The sequence below is a fragment of the Giraffa tippelskirchi genome, chromosome 4 (genome assembly GCF_054371585.1).
Source record: "Giraffa tippelskirchi isolate mGirTip1 chromosome 4, T2T-mGirTip1v1.2.pri, whole genome shotgun sequence".
Classification (NCBI taxonomy): domain Eukaryota; kingdom Metazoa; phylum Chordata; class Mammalia; order Artiodactyla; family Giraffidae; genus Giraffa; species Giraffa tippelskirchi.
This window is the reverse complement of record NC_137278.1, coordinates 10,923,241-10,941,877: the sequence shown is the minus strand read 5'-3', so window position 1 is coordinate 10,941,877 and position 18,637 is coordinate 10,923,241. Positions and strand designations below refer to the sequence as shown.

General features: G+C 51.8%; 2 protein-coding genes across 38 annotated transcripts in view; one reads left to right on the top strand and one right to left on the bottom strand.

The window, feature by feature from the left end:
* Positions 1-983: 983 nt before the first annotated feature.
* On the top strand, positions 984-8,541 carry ARPC5L (actin related protein 2/3 complex subunit 5 like). Of its 11 annotated transcripts, none has more exons than XR_014081830.1 (7): positions 984-1,333; positions 3,240-3,316; positions 5,309-5,411; positions 5,627-5,697; positions 5,843-5,933; positions 6,683-6,859; positions 7,984-8,541. XR_014081830.1 is itself a non-coding variant. In XM_081588628.1 (5 exons), exons 1-5 carry the CDS (start codon positions 1,065-1,067, stop codon positions 8,044-8,046), a joined length of 762 nt encoding a protein of 253 aa, XP_081444754.1. In that variant the 5' UTR covers positions 984-1,064; the 3' UTR covers positions 8,047-8,541. The 11 variants fall into 11 exon arrangements, 7 of the variants coding, with proteins under 7 accessions (XP_081444754.1, XP_081444759.1, XP_081444757.1 ...); XR_014081827.1 differs by having other exon boundaries at positions 984-1,796; positions 3,252-3,316; positions 5,230-5,411; XR_014081828.1 differs by lacking the exon at positions 5,309-5,411 and having other exon boundaries at positions 984-1,796; positions 3,252-3,316.
* Positions 8,542-9,412: 871 nt separating this feature from the next.
* The window catches only part of GOLGA1 (golgin A1), a 42,524-nt gene continuing 33,299 nt past the window's right edge, over positions 9,413-18,637 (bottom strand). For 12 of the 27 annotated variants that reach the window (XM_081588605.1, XM_081588607.1, XM_081588602.1 and 9 more), the window contains 8 exons: positions 18,537-18,626; positions 17,494-17,596; positions 17,230-17,390; positions 16,686-16,832; positions 13,361-13,420; positions 12,643-12,813; positions 12,033-12,119; positions 9,413-11,626 (listed from right to left, as the gene is read on the bottom strand). In XM_081588605.1, coding sequence (XP_081444731.1) covers positions 11,546-11,626; positions 12,033-12,119; positions 12,643-12,813; positions 13,361-13,420; positions 16,686-16,832; positions 17,230-17,390; positions 17,494-17,596; positions 18,537-18,626 — 900 coding nt within the window. In that variant the 3' untranslated portion in view covers positions 9,413-11,545. Of the gene's footprint in view, positions 11,627-12,032; positions 12,140-12,615; positions 12,814-13,360; positions 13,421-16,183; positions 16,469-16,685; positions 16,833-17,229; positions 17,391-17,493; positions 17,597-18,536; positions 18,627-18,637 lie in introns of those variants that run through there. The other 15 variants (XR_014081814.1, XR_014081811.1, XR_014081816.1 and 12 more) reach the window with 4 other exon arrangements.

Genomic DNA, 18,637 nt, shown 5'->3' with positions numbered 1-18,637 from the left:
GCCTGGAGAATGCCATGGACTGTATAGTCCATGGGGTCGCAAAGAGTCGGACACGACTGAGCAAGAGCCCCTCAAGCAACAGCCCAGGCACCTAATCTTGACCCCACAAAGCTGTCCTTGACTCTGCCCTACTTCAGATTCTGTGGATTCCTTTCCTTCCAGGATACGCCTTTCCAGCCAGGCAAGATTTCTCAATCCCCAGGACCTCGCCCTTCCTGCCAGGATGGTGGTCACAGGGTCATTCCCCTATCCCCGCCCCCTACACTGCGGGTCAAGGAGACTGCTACACAAGCGGGACGCCACACTCAAATCCAAATGTCTTCATTGTCTTGTCAGCACCCTGGATACATTTTAAACATCTTGAAAGTCTCCCAGTCCATTAACAATAGGGTCACTACAACAATAAAGTCAGATGCATACTCTTCTGAGCTCCGTGTGGTGGCGTCCCAGGGTCTTCAAATGCGAGACTTAGGCTTTCCCATTCCACATCACTCCCGGGGCATAACAACTACTACTCATCCCTCAGGCCTCAGCTCGAAGCTGTCTTCTCCCAGAAGTCTAACCAGCACTCGACAGGCAGAGCAGGGCTCCTTCTTCTGGAGGCCTCGGGACCCCTCAGTCTGGGCAGAGATGACACTCGGAATACGCGACTATGCCCGCCCTGGCCCCTTCCAGGCCCAGGGGTTCCTCGGGTGCAGGAGGGAAGTCGACGAGCGCAGCTGTGGCATCTATGTGCTGGGCCTGCGGAGGACTGGCCGCCTGCTCCTCAGAAGGGGAAACTGAGAGTCCATGAAGATTACTAGCCCAGCAGCGATCCACAGGTTAGACTTCCAGGTCCGCCTCCCAGTGCTTCCCGAAGTGACGCACCCCGCCCCTCCCTCCCACCAGCACTTCCGGTTCCGGCGAGAACCGGAAGTGGGCGGGCGGCAGCGGCTGCGCGCGGAGGAGGTGGAGGAGGTGCCGGGCGGTAGCTTCCCGCCCCCGAGCCGGAGCCGGTTCTGAGCGGAGTAGAGTGGAGGTCCGCTCCGGAGCGTAGCCGTTTCAGCGGGCGCTGAGCCCCCGCCATGGCCCGGAACACGCTGTCCTCGCGCTTCCGTCGGGTGGACATCGATGAATTTGATGAGAACAAATTCGTGGACGAGCAGGAGGAGGCGGCGGCGGCGGCGGGAGAGCCAGGCCCGGACCCTAGCGAGGTGGACGGGCTCCTGCGGCAATATCCTTCCCCCGCGCGGCAGCCCGGGCTCCCCTGTGGCCTGGCCTTCCTACTTTCCTCATCCCTGGCTCTGGCCCCTCAGGCCGGCCTCTCCGCTCCTCTCACCCCCGGACCCCCCAGGTCAGTCTCCCAACTCCCTTCCGATCTGGCTCTCCTCAGGCCAGGCATCCTCCCTTCCCTTTCACCTGGCCTCCCCACTCCCCTTTTCCTGCTCCCGGGACCCCTTGTCCCGATCCTGGGCCCCTGGACCCTCCCTCAGCAGTGCGGCCCCACGCGGCTCCTGGATCCTGGTGGGCTGGCTGGCTGGCTCGGCGGCCCCAAGAGCATGCCCGACGGACCTCCAGCCCCGCAGGCCCTTCACTGCGCCGGGGGGCCTCTCTTTCCTCCCTCCATCCCCTTAGGCTGGCCCTTTCCTGCCCCCCCCCCCCCCAATCACTCCATCCCTCTCATGCAGGAAACGGGGCCTTACTCGGGCTTGATCGCCGGGAGGGGCCAAGGTGAGCCACCGCTGAGTAATTGAGCAGCCAGGGCGGCTCCCAGGCACAGTCCTTTCGGGCTGGATTGCAGCACCACTTGAAAATAGGTGGGTAGATGGCAGTTCTTGGGAAGAAAGGACCCAAGGGGGAGCGAAGGCTGCAGCCTTAGTCCAGCCCTGAGGTCTGAGATTTCACCTCGCACCCCAGAATCATTCTGACCCTTCAGCTTAATGCCACTCTTCCTCACCTATTCTTAGTTTCCTGTGACCATTGGGTTTTGGACCTCAGTGGTCTCAGCCACGTTCAACAAGTGAGTTTTGGCTCCCTCCTCCCGATAGCCTTGTGCAGGAAGCAGTGGAAAAAACCTAGTTGTTTAGAGCTAAGAAAAACCAAGCAGCATAAAGTGAGATGTAAAAGTAGAGACCTACGACTGAAAATGACTGTTTTGTGGTCACAGAAAACAGGCGTTTAGAAAACAAGATTAAAAATAGAGGTGGTTGTCACAGCCTGCTTGGTCCTTTAGCACTTTGAGCACAGGAAACTGACTTATTCTCACAGGAAGAATTTTTCTTTATTCAAATAGTGTTACAGGAAATGCCTCCCCCTCCCCCTTACTGGCCAGGACAGGGTTGGAGGCTCAGGCTGTACTGTATATAAATCAGGTTCTGGGTGTTTTATCAGTTGACTCAGCTTGGGAAGTCGAACCCATTCACTGCCTTTGGGAGGAGTCCTTCAGTGTTCCTCCAATGTGCCTTTGAAACAAATACCTTCAGCCTTTCTTTGTGTGAACAGAAATGTATTTTCAAAGGTGGGGATTCAAGCTCGTTATTTCCTGCCCCGTCAGGATCACCGTGCTTTCCCCATTGGTGAAGTGGGGTCATGAGAACGGCCCCCATGAGGGAAGGTTGATTCTGCAGTGTGGTGCAGAACCCGGCTCATGGGCAGGCATTGTCAAAAGGACTCCAGCATCAGACCTGTGGCCCGGATCATCTATAGTAGGGGAGCGCAAGGTCTGGTTATCTGCTGTCTTGGTCCCAGTGCTGCAGGGACTTGTTGAAGGTCACCTCTTGGTACACTCCTGACATGATAGGTTCCTTGAGGCTGCTTGGAAGCCTAGGCTTAGCACATCAGGGGATGGTAGTTTCTCCACTAATGGCAGTGTCAGAAACCTTGTTACCATGGAGAGTGTACCTCTTGGGATTGGGGAAAGAGAGGTTAGCAAATGAGAACTGAGTGGGGCCCAGGAAGGGAGGAGGAAGGAGCTAATATTTGCTGAGCCCCTACCATGTGCCAGGTATTGGATTTAGATTAGATTATTGAACTGTGGAGCAGGCTTCTAGGAGTCTTAGAACAGAGGTGGGGGGAGTAGGGATAGGGGTTGGTTGATTGGAGTGGGAGAATGTAGGGAGTAGGCCTGTCCTGATTCTGTTACAGGGAAGCAAGTCATGGATGAAATAGAGCATGGGCTGTGCACCCACAGAGACCCAACTCAGTCATGCTATAGCTGTGTGACTTTGAGTAGGTCACTTACCCTCTCTGAACCTTGGTAGCTGGGCTTACAGGTTCCATGGGAGCATCACTGGATAGCATCCCAGAAGGCTTCAGGACAGTACTGGACCCACAGCAGGTATCCTGGGCATGCCGCTTGGGTCTGGGGGGGAGTGGCTGCAGAGGGTTGTAGAAAGAGCTTGACTTCGGAGTCAGGCATGCTTGGGTTTGAAGGCCAGCTGGACAGCTTAGCTTTGTGACCTTGAGCCATCATTTTTCTTCTCTGAGCCTCAGATCCATTGCCTTTAAAATCAGAATAATGATTCTTGTCACAAAGAACTGTTGGCAGTAATGAGATGACATGTGAAAACACCTGGGCACATATCTGAGACTTGGTTCCTTTTCTTCCTGCTGAGGCACCTTCTGGTCCTCTGGAGCGAGGATCTGTCCAGAGCCGAGTTTTGAGTGATTTTGCAGTGTCTCCTTCCCCTGAGGAAATTTGTCCATGTTTGGAGATAGTTTGATCATCACAGTTTGGTATGTGGCGGGGTGTGCCACTAGAATTTAGTGCGTGGCGGCCAGAGGTGCTGCTCAATATTGTAAGATGCACAGGACAGACCCCACATCAGTCATCTGGTCTAAAATGTCATTAGTGCTGTGGTTAAGAAACCCTGATCTAGAGGAGACTAGGATCTGGGCACCATTCCCCAGCTTCCACAGCCGGTTTTCTGGAAGGGCCTAAAGCTATTCCTAGACAGAGGCCAGCCTGATAGATTGTACGCTCCTCCCTGCTCCCTAGTTCCCCCAGCTGCTGAAGGCTCCTACCCTTCAACACTACAGTGAATGATAGGCAAAGGGATGCTGCAGAGATTAACTCCAGGGCAGTCAGTCTTTTTGCCTCTGTGGACTTGTTACCCTACCCTTACCTGTTCATCTTCTGAAGTACTGTATTTCCCAACCATGCTTGGTTAGTGGAGAGTGCCAGTTATGGTTCCTCTTAAGCTTACTGGGACTCTGCTTATTGCTCTGGGATGCCAAATTCACAAAGAGTTCTGAGGTAGAAGTTTTTATCAGTGACTGATATCAGACTGGCCCGCGCCTGGCTGGGACAAAGGAATTCCAAAGCTGACAGGTGCAGGGTGTGAGAGAGTGAGCTGCCTCTCAAATTGCAAGGTGGACCACAGCCCCGCAGGGTGCTAGGGGGCTCCACCCTGGGTGTGTAGGCCCAACTCAGTCAAGATGGAGGCCACAGTGGGGCAGACTGGGGACTCGGCTCTGCTCCGGAGGCTCTGGCTGTTCACATGTGGGTATCACTGCATGAACAGGAGTAGAGACCCGATTGGGCAGAAGCCACCTCTTGTTCTATTTTTGAAGCTTTTTGGCTGAAGCTGATGTTTCCGATGAGGAAATGAAAGTCAGCTGATGTAATTCAGTTTAAAATAGGTGTCACCTTTGGGGACCTAACCCAGATTGTAATTTTCTTTTGCGTGCTGGATATTCAGAGCTCAGAAAAGAATGTGTCAGGACTCCAGTTAAGGTTTGGGGAACAAGGAGGGGAGGGTTGGTTTGTTTTCTTGGCAGAAGGTTCTTTGAGATTGTTAAGTTTCCCTCCGTTGGGACCTCACTGACTTGGGTAGGTCTTGGAAGATAAAAGTTTTAGCACATCTTAATTTCTTTAATAGTTTAACACACTGGATTAAGAATTAGGGACCTCCATCTGTGCCTTCGTTTTTCCCTTTGGAGAATGAAAAGATGAAAATGATAACTTCACACAGTGGTCATGAGGGTCCAGCAGGGGATACGGGGCCAGTGCTAAGTAGATGTCAACCAGCTTCGTCAGATATTGCTGCAAGTCACCCTGCTGGGGCAGCAACTTTATTCCTCCTTCCAGGAGGGAGTGAGTCCATGTCCAACTTGCTTGAAGGGGAAGGTTTAGGGGCCGCAGAAGGAGAGGTTTGGCAGAGGTGCCCCTTCTGCCCTCTGTGTGGTTCAGGAGAGCTATAGCTGCTGCTAAGTCGTTTCAGTCGTGTCCGACTCTGTGCGACCCCATAGATGGCAGCCCACCAGGCTCCGCCGTCCCTGGGATTCTCCAGGCAAGAACACTGGAGTGGGTTGCCATTTCCTTCTCCAGTGCATGAGAGTGAAAAGTGAAAGGGAAGTCGCTCAGTTGTGTCCAACTCAGCAACCCCATGGACTGCAGCCTACCAGGCTCCTCTGTCCAGAGGATTTTCCAGGCAAGTGTACTGGAGTGGGGTGCCATTGCCTTCTCTGAGAGCTATAGACTGCCCTCTAAACAGGTTGTGACCACCCAGAAGCCACAGTTGGGGGGGGTTAGATGTGGATAAGGTGCCATTTGTCTCTACCCTCTTGAGCTCTTTCTGAAATGAGTTTGTTAAGAAAAGCATGGACATGCTGAGGCGAGCCATCCTTAACTGGTGCCGGTGCACAGGGGACATGCTTCGGGCATTTCACGCAGCCTTGCGGAACTCTCCTGTCAACACCAAGAATCAAGCCGTGAAGGTAAAGGGGGTCGAGCTGTGGCGCTGCTGGGTGGTGTTGGGACCGGGGCGTGAGCTCCCCGGAGCTCTGGACAGCATGTGTCTCATCTCTGCATCAGTGAATCTCTACCAGGGAAGTGAGCTGGCACTGGCCTCTGTTTCCACAGAAGCTGCCTGGCGCCCCTGACACCAGAGCTGTCAGTGTTTGTAGTACACACTCCCCAGAGAAACGTTCATTCCTCCCCAAGGCCTCATGGGGTAAGAAGTCAGCCCAGCCCTTCCTGATGAACAGAGTTATAAATTAGCTTGCCACATGGGACTTAGTGGTTATGCTTTTATAAGCTACTGAATAGGCTTTATTTGCATAAGGATTTTCAGTGCTTTTATGATTTCTGCCTCTTAAAAACTAGGTGAGATGAGACACTTGGGCAGACCGCATCGGTTAGGCTGCCTAAAATCTCATCAGTGAGGCTATCTAAAATTTGGTCCAGGGAAAAGGGTCTCTTTAGAGCTGGCTTTTTTCCTATCTTGTGATGGTATTTTGATTTAATCAATGGCTGCACCTCTCAAATGTGGAGGGGAATGGCTCCTTTGTTCCATTGGGAGTGAGCACAGAAGGTACAGCCAAGGAAACTTGCTTTTTGCTGTGTGGGGGGTTTGTTGTTTGTTTTTTAAATATGGAGACCTGTAGAGTTGAGTTTAAGGCCTTGCTGGCGTCATCAGAAATAGTGATTCTTCTCCCCAGTAAACTGCTTATTTCCCCTCGGATAAGTGGAATAAATCATTGGCTTTGAATACTTTGGGATACTTTGAAACTTAATAAAAAAAAATTTCACTATATATATATATAAACATTTTTTTTTTTTTTAAAGCATTGCAAATGAATTAATATTGGGCAGTGTTCCTAATGAGTTCTGACTACTTCGTGTTTCAGAGCCTGCAGTGTGGGACGTGGGTATGCCTGGGCCATGGCTCTAGGCCTCATTCCCTTTCTCTTTCCCCTGTAGGAGCGGGCCCAGGGCGTGGTGCTGAAAGTGCTTACAAACTTTAAGAGCAGCGAAATCGAGCAGGCTGTGCAGTCACTGGACAGAAATGGCATTGACTTGCTAATGAAGTACATTTATAAAGGGTTTGAGAAGCCCACAGAAAATAGCAGCGCAGTGTTACTCCAGTGGCATGAAAAGGTACGTGAACACATTGCCCACTGGCTCACCTCCAGCCCAGGGTTCAGATCAACAGGCCAGGCAATCCCAAACACAGACAGGACGGTCTGATAGGCCTGTGAGAATGAGGGCCACTCCTCAAGCAACCTGGGACACCTGAGCACTTACCTCTCCCAAGGATGGTGGGGGTCTACTGTCTCTGGTCATTGACATTGCTTTAGCTACAGGTTTGTGCCGGGCAGGCCTCGGGGCCTGTAACTTGGCTGGTGAGGTTCAGGCAGGCTTGCTGGTGGCGGGGCTTTCTTTGGGCTGGCAGAGGTGGCGGTTGTGGGCCTTAGATGCAGGCTGAGCCCTCCAGTTATCTCTGAGGGCTTCCTGCTCCAGCCTCAGCCTCACCAGGCCAGGCGGGGCAGTGGTAGATACCTTGGCAGTCTCTTAATAGGGCCTTCATCCTCCTGAAGCTGGAAAAGCTGGGCCTGTCCTTTGCTTGTTTTAGTACAAGACGAGGGGGCCTCTTGTCAAGCCAGTGTCCTTCGTGAAAGGCTCTGCCTAGTATTAAGGGAGCGGCCCTTAACTGAGGGGTCAGTCACGTGGACAGCCTCAGGCCTGGGCTGGACTGTGGCCTTTGGTCCTGCTGGTGGGTGTTCTGCCTGCTCTGCCAGAAGGTGAGCTCCTGGGCTTTGTAATAGGGGTGGCCATGGTGCTTGGGAGCTGAGCAAAGCCCTCGGAGTGGTCTGGGGGGGCCACGCTCTCTGGTCCCTTCATGGCAGCCAGGTGCATGAGTCTGTGGACATTTCCACTGCAATGGGCTAGGGTGTGTTTTAGGGCCTAGGGCTGTGCCTGGATACAGTGAGCTTGTCAAAGGGAAACTAGGGGGCTCCGTGTGAGCTTGGTGACAGTGTTTCAAGCCCAGTTTTCCTGCCTTAAAGAGCCAGCAGCTTTTGGGGACCCTTTGTTCCAGGACAGGGCTCCTTCCCTCGAATGCTGGCCCTGTTGGCACCTCTTAACTCGGCTCTCCCAGGAATCCTTTTTCAGAAGGTCTGTGACATGGTCAGGAGTGTAGTCCCGTCTCCTCTGGCAAGAAGCTAGGAGCCCCTTGGCCAACCAGGTCTCAACTGACACCTTTTCTTTTGCTGCCCCTACAGGCGTTAGCAGTAGGAGGACTAGGCTCCATTATAAGAGTTCTTACAGCAAGAAAGACTGTTTAAAAAAAAAGAGAGACTCATGTTACCTCGAGAAGAATTTTGGATGCACAGGCTGTCGAAGAAGGGATTGACGATGGACCACCTGCCTAGGAACTCCCAAGTCAACTATTTCAGGACATGCATCCGCTGAAGTGTGTTTTATTTTCAAGGTGGAGGGAGAGATCGTCTTACTGTTTTCATAAATCCTTTGCAGGATCTGATAGTCTATGCCTTTGTCCACGAGTAACGCAGAACTGACATTGTGACTGTCTACCAGAGTGGCTGGCCCGCATTGGTCAGGGGTACCTGTGTGCACTGCCTGTTTAAAAGGAGGGAGGGGTGATTTGGGCAGGTGCAGACCCAAGGGCTTTGGTAAAAGGGAGAGCTTGGTTTTTTGTTTTTTTGAAGCGGAAACCCCCGAGGGTTTGTACAGACACCCCGACCTCCCAGAGAAGGTGGGCTCTCTTGGGTTCATTGTAAAGTGCCTGCTGCATCAATAAAGCTCTTGGCTTATTAGTATATACTCTGCCGTGTGTTTCATGTGTATGAAAGGAACGGGAAATGAATGGGATGGTCATGAATGAGAGGTGGCTTGTTCTGGAAACTGGACGTGGAAGGGTAGACACAGTCCCTGCAGAGCCGCCCGGGAGCGAGCGTGGCGTTCTCGCGCTCTGGCTGCAGCAGTCCCTCAAGCCTGGACCACAGTGCTGCTGGCTGCTACAGACATGTTTTGCTGAATAACTATTGTTTTTACTCCTCTGATTTGTACATAGTTTTGGAGCTTATTTAATAAAGTCTTCAGTTTGTGTGACTGCACTTGGAGTCCCGGGAGTGGGCTCAGGTGCGCCCATCACCCTCTCCTGACACTGGGCTTGGCTGTTCGCCAGGAACGCTGTGATGCTGAGGGGTTTTCTTTAAAGGAAGAGACAAACAGGTAGCAACAAGCCTGTACATAGACAAGGCACATTTTGTTCCCTGTAACCACTGACAGTGGGCCTGTCTGAAGAGCAGATGCTTTTCTTTCCTTTTTAGCACATGGAACTGCAGTCTGCATTCTGTATGGGTAAGGACCCCATTCGTATTCCTGAAGCTCTTCCCAGTCATGTGGGCCTTGGAGATGGATGTTGACCAAAGTGACAATCCTCCCAACTCCTCTGCAGAACCCCCACCCTTCCTGGGAGGTAGGACTAGGCTGCTGGCTTCATTAAACTACAAATATAATATTTACTCACTCAAACCTAACCTGGGAAGGTTCTTTCTGAAAGACAAATGCTCTAAGGTCCTTGAAGCTGGCCCTGAAGTTTTCAAATGAGACACAATGTACTAAATTGAACAAGTCAAAAAGGAGATGCTGACACACCAACCGATAACAAGTAAAATGCACTGCATCTGGATTGAAGGGCTTTAATCAAAAGTGTATTGCACCACAAATGAATTTTCTACAGCAGTTTTAGATAATACAATCCCTATTTACAACATGGAGGGTGAGATCAAGATCTGATGCTCGTATAAAGGGCTCTATGTACTGTCTAGCACAGAACGTTCTATACAAGTAAAAGTGCATTAAATCACTTACGAGTATTGACTCCACTCTTCCTCTTAAAGCTGAAGGAAGGTCAACATGCAGGAGGAGAGCCGAAAGAGAACGAATCCTCCCTGTGCGAGTACAGACCCAGGAGGGGGCCCCAGAGCTGCGTCTAAAACTGCTGGCGGGTGGGGGGGCGGGGGCGAGACCAGCTCGAGGGCTGGAGAGGCCACAGGGGAGTCCCAGGGCTGTGCTGGGATCGCCTCTGGCAAGCCCTAACTACCCAATTTAAGGAATTCTTTCCTGGAACAGCTGGAAGAGCTACTTCCTACCTGTCAAAATGACGGACAGAAGGGACTCCTGGTTTGTGTCCCCACCAGATAACGGGAAACGGCATCCTAGACACCGGGTCGCGTCTGCCGGGGAAGCCGCAGGAGGAGGTAGGTAACAGAAGCGTCACTGGACAGCAGAGCCCAAGCTGGATGTGGGTAATGCTGCCCCTGCTTGGTACTTCGAGGGCCATGGAACTGTCTTACGTTAACTGCATATCCTTGCTTTCCTGTGAGATATATTTTATATATATTTGAGCCCTAAACATAATTGAGAAACCTAACATCATTGGGTAACTGATGATAAATCTAGGAGCTCCAGTTATCAACTCAGTTTTTTATTTAACCAATAAAACCTTCATCAACTATAAATATACAATTTCCCTTTAGATCTGAAAGTGTGCCTTATCCAGGGCAAGTATTTCCCTTTTCTTTAATGATGATGAATACGAGTTTTCATCAGTCACTTCCAGAGCCATCTGCGTGTCATCAAGTACCGCAGCCAGCCAGGGGCCGCCTGGACGCCACACGTGAATGTAGTGTCATCTTAAATATCCCGGGGCCGGGGTGGGGGGCTGCGGCGATGGGGATGGTGGCTCCACTTACAGGGCAGTCCACCTCCAATGTTTTGGTCAAGGCTGGGGAGAGGAGAAGAACTGCTGCGGCTTCCTTTGAATACAGCAGACTGTCCTCAGCAGTAGAGAACATTGATTAGCATTTGCTCAGTGTTATAACAACAGAATTAAGATCTAAGCAAGTGAAACACCACCACTGCTTCAGAGGGAAGCAGACTGGGACAAGGATCCCAATCTTAGAAATAATTTCCTCTTGATGCTCTGATTTTCCTTTAAGAACACTAGTTAAATGAATTTTATAATATAGAAGATGTGTTTATAATAGTGAGGAACTTTAGCTATAAAAAATAGTTTAAAATGGTTTACCAGCAACCTATCCACCACAAGTACATTCATTAAAAAGGCAATTGAGTGTATTTGGTGCTAAGAATCTTTTTACACATTTGCTAGTTTTCTTCAGTAAAATGAGATACTGTCAGAAAGGTGCATATATTCATTAATCCACACTGGCCCCAGAGTACCTTAAAGATGGACACATCTGAAGTTCTAGGACGTTTGAGTAACAAGGTGAAATAATGTTTCCTTGGGCGGAAGGAACTCACCTGAACCCAAACATACGAACAGGGAAAGGGAGTTGAAAAGAGCCAGCCTCACTGAGTTGGCTCTTCGTGGCGGAAGCAGGTGGGTCTGCCCTGCTGGGCACCATTTCGAAGGCCTGTCTGTGTCCAGCGTCATCACCACACGATGGATGGCTGCCTCCTCTCTGACACAGGATGAGGGCTTCAGCTTCAAGTGCTAACGTTGAAAGAAAATTCAGGTGCAGGTGGGTGCTGGCCAGAGCTGGGATTTTAGCAGCACTGTGGCAATGTGGGTTGTGCCAGGGCTCTCCGGAAACCGGGATGACAGGATCCGCTACCTCCTGAGGTTCGTATCAGTCTGCAGGAGTGGGCCTTAAGTTTTGTAAACAATGTTCAGACGCTTGTACAAAATACTGCAGTTACAGTGATTAAAAACCCACCAGGACTGTGGTGTGTCAGTGTTCTTTTCACAGAAAAAGTGTCAGCCCTTGGAGCCCCATCCCTGGGCAGTGCCGCCTAGGACCACGGTGTCCGAGGGCTGGAGATGGACGGCCGGATGCTGCCCTTGGGAGCTGGCTTGGACCCAAACCACGACATCTGTGTTTGAAACAAAAAAGGCTCCTGAGATGAGAGCCAGGACTGGGTGCAGAAGGAGCTGAAAGAGCCCCCTTCCCATCCTGCCCTCCACGCATCCTGACTCTGGCTGTGTGCAGCTCAGTGTTTTCTATTACAGCTTTTATGCAGGTACTTTATGAGTATTTTTCATTTTTTTAAAAAGTCTGGATGCTAGCCAGACCTGGGGCTGCTGATGATAAATGATGCTATCACAGCCCTGTTAGTCAAGTACAGCAGAGACCTGTGGGCATAGAGCATGTCCTCAGTCAAGTTCATCATCCAGAGGCACCTTCCAAGCCAATGATGCAGTCGTGCACTGCTTTCATCTGCCAGGGCTGGGGTGACTGACTAGTTTTTGGATGGCGGACAGCAAACCAGGAAACCCTACCTTATACTCCAGGGTTTCTTTGAGCATGTTCTCCTCCTCTTGTGAAAAGTTCAGCAACACTGACACAGCTTTTATAAGATGAAAAGCCTGAAACAAAGTAAGTTTTGCTGCCATAGGCCTCAGTGGGAGTTAGCAGGCGGTCAGCAGCTAACTGGTAGCCATCTCCCGGTCCTGCTCCTCTGATGCACTCCCAGCTTGGTCAGCAAGGACCATGTAGAGGGTGGAGGTGGGCATTCTGAGGGCTGCTGGCTCTTCTCCGTACCTCTTACTTGGGGATTGGCGAGATCACCAGGACGTCCACAGCAGCTCCCTGCTCTTTGGCAGGAGGCAGGACCACTGGGCAGATGCAGCTCCCTGAACTCTGGCCTCATCATCCAACCCTCCTCTCCTCCCAGGAGCCAGTTCCCTACTTGGAGTCCCCTGCATGCTCCTCAACCAGCAGGTTAATGCCAGCTGGAGACATGACTAAGTGTCCACACTAGGGGTCAAAGCAGAATGTGGGAGAGGACGAAAGAAATGGACCTGGTGGGAAGCCAGGTGAGGCTCGGACAAATGAACCAGGTCTGGGGATGGAACTCAGTACCCAAAGGGCAATTCAAAAGCCCTTTACCTCAGATTCGCGACAGGACATGAATTTTAAAACCACGTGTTTGAGGTACTCGAAGTTGATCTCGCGAGCGTCAGTCAGGTCAGCATTATTCGTGACCGAAGGCGCCATGTTTGACATCTCAGGTCCAGGCTTCTCTCGGACTTCAAAAAGCTCGTTATCGGGTCGGATTTTCTGAAAAAACGAATGGCAAGATGCTACATTGAGACCTTGAAGACAGGTCTGAAAATGACATGGGAAAGTCATTTGGCCTAGGCTGTCATCACCTGAAGTTCTTTGCCGCACCCTGCACATAGTGGGGTGACAAGAGCCCAGCTGGGAAGGAAGCGCCAGCACCTGAGAAGGTAGGGTGCTGGCTGAGAGAGGGACAGAGGAACATGGGGAAGTTCAGCCATTTCATTTATCTGGGTCAGGACTTGTTTCCTGGGGCAGTGAGCACCCCGACCTGGCCTCTTCCATGCACGTGTGACGCACACGTCACCTCACTGACCTCTCAGACAACACACTGGCTCACAGAAAGAGGGCTTATGCCGGGGTCACAGAACCACTTTCCAGAAGCACATTCAAGGTGGCAGGGCCACTTGTCCCACCAGCCAACATCTGACTTCCCAGAGATGTGCAGTCCTCGGGGAGGAGGGGAGCACCAGCAGGAGGATGGACCACACCTGAGGAGGACCACACAGCCAGGAGGGCTTGGGCGGCGGGGAGAAGGGTCACTCACCAGTTCCTTTTGCAGAGTCTTCTTGAGCTCCAGCATCCTCTGCTGCATCTGCTTTATGGTCTGTGATAAAAGTCCCACCCCCACAAAAAGCCATCCATTAAATGCACATTTCACCATCTCTAAGGTGCCAAGGACCTCAGGACAGACAGAAAACCCCTTGGGTCCCATACACCTGTTAGACGCCCCTGCCTCGTCTCCTGAGAGGCTCATGCTGACGACACACCTGCTGCCTCAGCCTCTTGCCCTCACGCCCTGCTGCCCTGCACACACTTGCTGTCCGGGCCCCGCCAGGGCCACCACCCCAGTGCTGCCCGCACCCCTGCCACATGGCCTGGGTCCTCAGTACTGCTTCAGGCATTCACCCCTGTAGGCGGCAGAGCTCGAAATGCCTCTGCGCAGTACATTCTGTCCTTCAGAATTATATTTACGTGCTATCATCCCCAAGTAGGATACCTGGGCCAAAACTTAACAGTTCTCATCACCACCACTGATCTCCTGGAACACCGTAACAATTCTCAATGATGATCTGGAATGGTGTAAAAGATCATAGGTTTTCGGCATAACCCACCATCGCTGGGTTTTATATCTTTCATTTCTTTATTTTCCTTATATATTTTTGGTGAGTTTAATTATTAGTATGGGCCTTAAATATAATTTATTACACATTCCATTAATAACCAGAAAGGCTGAATTTTGTTTTCCAATGAAAAAATTTACTTATAAACAATACAAGTAAAAATTTTAAATAAAAATTTCTCCAAAACCTCACAACTCTAACATATCAAAATGAGCTTCTCTTATGAACTTCTAGTCCATGTCACCCTTCTTGCATTGAATAGCTAGAATTCTGAATAGTATTTGCATTTATAAGAGTTCCCACAGCTTTTTTTTTTTTTATGACTTCCCTGGTGGCTCAGACGGTAAAGCGTCTGTCTGCAATGCGGGAGACCTGGGTTCTATCCCTGGGTTGGGAAGATCCCCTGGAGAAGGAAATGGCAGTCCACTCCAGTACTATTGCCTGGAAAATCCCATGGACGGAGGAGCCTGGTAGGCTACAGTCCACGGGGTCACAAAGAGTAGGACACGACTGAGTGACTCCACCACAGCTTTAGTTTTCCTAATAATAACTTTTAATGTGACAGTAACTCTAGGGGATGCCCCATGTCTTCTTGTGTAGCCGAATTTCCTTTTTTTTTGGCCACATCGCCTGGTCTGTGGAATCTTAGTTCCCTGACCAGGGACTGAATCCACTGGCCTGGCAGTGAAAGCACCAAGTCCTAACCACTGGACCGCCAGGGAATCCCCTGAGTTTCCATGTTTAAACAAAGCTGTAATAAGCTTCATTTTCTCAAGAGTGGTATGTCCACAGTCCTCTAGAGGAACAAGATGGCTGGGCTGGGGGACTGTGAAAGTGCCTCCAACATCTCACTGACAGAATGGTGACATTCTGTTTCATTGTGTATTCTCTCGTTGACCATGAGGCTGGGCATTCCCCCAAAAGTACACTTGCTATTTTATGTTACTTGATTTTCTAGGTTTTTGACTCATTCATTAATTTACCCAACAAATACTGAATCTCTACACTGGCCTAGAGGCTGAGGGAATAGCAAAAAAAAAGGGAAGAAAAAAGAAAGAAAAAATGTCTGCCCTCAGGAGGGAAAAAGTTAACAAGCAAAGCTACAGTGTATCACAAGGTATAAGAGGCCTGGAGAAAAAGAGGAAGGTGAGGGGACAGGAGGGCCAGCAGAGCAGCAGGGGAAGCCTCACTGACAAAATGACACCACAGAGGAGGTGAGGGGACTGGGGAAGGACCTTCCAGACAGAAGGCTCAGCAAGTGCAAAGGCCCTACGGCGGGAGGGTGCTTGGTATTCACAGAAAGGCAAGGCCGCTGTGGCCATGAAGAAATCCAGGGGGAGCAGAGGGTGTGGGGTAAAGGGCAGTAAGCAGCCAGCCCACTCAGAGGGTGGAGGGTAAAGGGCAGTAAGGAGCCAGCCCACTCAGAGGGTGCAGGGTAAAGGGCAGTAAGGAGCCAGCCCACTCAGGCTTTGGGGCCACTGTAAGGACTCGGGCTTTCATGGGGACGGTGAGTCATCCGAGGGCTGGAAAAGACAAGTGACAGAAGAACCAGTTAGAAGCCCATCCCCGTCCTTCAGGGAAGACAGGGTGATCGTTGGGTCACAGGTGGCAGCAGTGGCAGGAGGAGAAGCAGCTCATTCCGTGTACAGTCGGGAGGGAGAGCTCGAGGGATTCCCTAATGATCTGGACATTGGCTGTGAGAGAAACAAGGGCGTCAGGGATGACGGCAAGGTTCTGGCCATTTCCTGAGATAGGAAAGATGGCAGTAGATGCTAGAGAGTGCGGTCAGTCTGAAGGCTGGCTCTGAATGTTTCAGGTTTCAGGTGCCTTTTGGACACTGACAAAGAGAAATATGGTGGATACAAAAGCCTCGATCTCACGGGTGCTGTCTAGACTTGAAGGGTGGCTATGGTGTCAGCAGCACACAGGACAGGTGAGATCGCCAAGGATGTGAGTGTGATCTGCAGAAGCTGAGGGCAGGACCCAGGGACACACGGTGTGCACACGTCTATACTTCCCGGCAAGAGATCAGCGGGTGTGGGGGAGGGGAAAGGGGGGACAGGGAGGGAGGTGTGGGGGCGGGGAGAAAGAAGGAACACCTTTTCCCTTGTTAAAGAGCAACTACACAATTTGCGGGCAGAATTTCAGGCCAGAGGACTAACCAGGCCACACATTAACTTCACAGGACACAGCAAACCCAGGCTCAAACGAGCCCCTGCATTTACAGGTGCAGAGGCCAGGCAGGGTGGGTGGAATCATGACATTTATTAAGCCTCTATCAAATACCAGAAACTTCACAGGAAACTCACAGTTTCATTTCATCACCCAATACCCGCCCCCCAAAACCCCCAAACCACTTAAAGGCAAGTATCACCGCTCTCATTCCGCAGCTGGAGAAAAAGGTGCCGAGGTCAGGTGACTGGTTGTAGGACCCGGCTGGTGAGGGCAGAGGGGGCTGGGGACACGGAGCCTGCTACTGCTTCAGCTCTGACACTCAGGACACCATCTCAGGTCAGGGGTCAGGGAGAAGACTTGGGGAGTGTGAAAGGAGAGGGCCACGCACGAGGTAAGTAAGCAGAGAAGAACCAGGGGGAAGCCCTTTCAATGGAAGCAGTAAGACCCCATCCCAAGAGGGCCCCCAAGAGGGGCCCAGGGGCTTCAGCACAAAGCCTGAAGAAGGGACTGGAGGATTTCAGGCACAAAAACAGGAAAGGAAACATAAATAGTTGAGAGGGAGAGCATCCTCACCTTATTTTTCTCTAGAAGTTGCTGCTCCAAGTCCTGTTTTTCCTTCTGTAGCTGCCCCAGATCCATGGTTGCCCCCATCTCTCCATTTGGTATTCCCTCCACAGCTGGAAGCTGGTACTCGGGGTCTTGCCCGGCCCTCGAGGTCCCCTACAGGGTGGAGGCAGCACAGGTAATGGTGAAGCTAAGCCACCAACCCCCTGGGGAGGGGCCAGACTCACTGCAAAGGGGACAACTGAGGCATCTGCCAGGCACCTGGCAGGAACCAGACTATGGAGATCCCCTCAGGGCCCTCTGTGGGGGACAATTAACGACCCACACAAGGAGCCTGCTGGGAAGGAAGGCTTTAACACTTGAACACAGACAGGTATCATCGCATTAGATGGGCTCCTCAATGCTCACAAATCTCTCGTCAGTGAGGTGCCCTCTGGTTGAAGAGGCAGCAGAAGCTGCCCAGCGCCCCCTAGGCCTGCCCACCGCCTCCGCCCACTGGCAACAAGCTGCCCCCCACCGCTCCCACATCCTGAGCAGCTCAGGCGGGACTCACATGGGGCTTGCTGGCTGAGAGCACCATGGGCCGCTCCTGGCCCGTCAGCCTCAGCAGATCCTCCCGCGTAGCGGCGGCCTCCACTTCCTCGGCCCTCAGGCCCTGCAGGGCCTCCAGCTCGCTCTGCAGCTGGCGTGTCTGCAGCAGCGCAGAGTCATGACCTAGGCCAGGCACAGGGACGGTGAGCGCCCTGACTGGGCCCCTCCAGGCTGGGGTCCCCAGCAAGAACAGGCGAGAAGGTTCAGTCGGGGGCAGGGGCCTCACCTTTCTTCAGCTGGAGAATCTCCTGCTCTTTCTGGAGAATCACTTCCATTTTCTCCTGCAGACTCTGCTCCTTCTCACCCACTATGGCTGTCAGGTCAGCGGCCTTGGAGAGAAAACCCAATACGAGAGAAGGCTAGGAATAGCAATCACGTCTTTCTTTAAGGAGTCTCCACTTTTCCATTACCCAGGGTCCTCCACGAATCCCTGCCTGAAGGCCACAGCCTAGAACATTTCCCAAGCTAACCTCTGCACCTATCAACAGAAACACGCACAAGTCAGTTCGTCTCGGCAGGCACAGGGGCAACTGCCCCCACGGATCCTGCCTGCAGTGGGCCCACCACAGACATGGCCATTATGCCCAGCCTTCCCACAAGCTGTCATGACTGTAACTTCCATGTTCTGCGTGCCTGTGACGTGCCCAGCATTTGATGCACACAACTTCACTGTTGTCGTATTCATGAAGGTGTGATTATCACAGGGTCTTTTCAGAGGCAACTCCAACAGATCTGTTAAGAACCTACCACAGCCTTAGAGCCAGTTACCCAGACCTGGGGCCTGAGCCTGAGCCTGTCCTCAGAGGACGGCTTCTCCCACCCTTCTGGCTGAAAGCTCAACTGTGGTCTCTGGGGCCTGCAGCCAGTGGGGCCCACCTCACAGAATCAGAACCTGGGGATGGACTTGCCTCCAGGTAACATTGATAACAGTAACCAACTATCAAATTTTAAAAGGCTATCCCATGGGGTGAGGGTTTCTTTCCTTTTTCTTTTGTTTTTTTTGGCCACACCACACGGCATGTGGGATCTAGTTCTCTGACCAGCAATCAAACCCATACCTCCTGCATTGGAAGCGCAGAGTCTTAACTATTGGACCACCAGGGAAGTCTGGAGGGTTTCTAACGTTTTTCTCCCACCTTCCCAGAGACATCAGGGAAACCAAGCTGCTGACAGCATTCCTAGACCTGTGTCCACCCCCTGCTCTGAAGAGATGGGGAGGTAGATCGGTCCTGGCTGGGACAGATGGGGGTCTCATCCCACGGGACCTACCTGCTGCTGCAACTCTTCCCTCTGCTTCCGTACCTCCTCCAGGGCTTGAGCCATTGCCACACTCACGATTTCTCTCTGGCTCCATTCTTCCTACAATCCAG

Excerpts from the sequence above, each read along its gene's own strand:
- ARPC5L (XM_081588628.1), top strand. The coding sequence starts at position 1,065 with ATGGCCCGGAACACGCTGTCCTCGCGCTTCCGTCGGGTGGACATCGAT. Across the intron at positions 1,334-5,229 it reads CTCACCCCCGGACCCCCCAG|ATGGCAGCCCACCAGGCTCC; the intron begins GTCAGTCTCCCA and ends GCGACCCCATAG. Across the intron at positions 5,698-6,682 it reads CCAAGAATCAAGCCGTGAAG|GAGCGGGCCCAGGGCGTGGT; the intron begins GTAAAGGGGGTC and ends TTTCCCCTGTAG.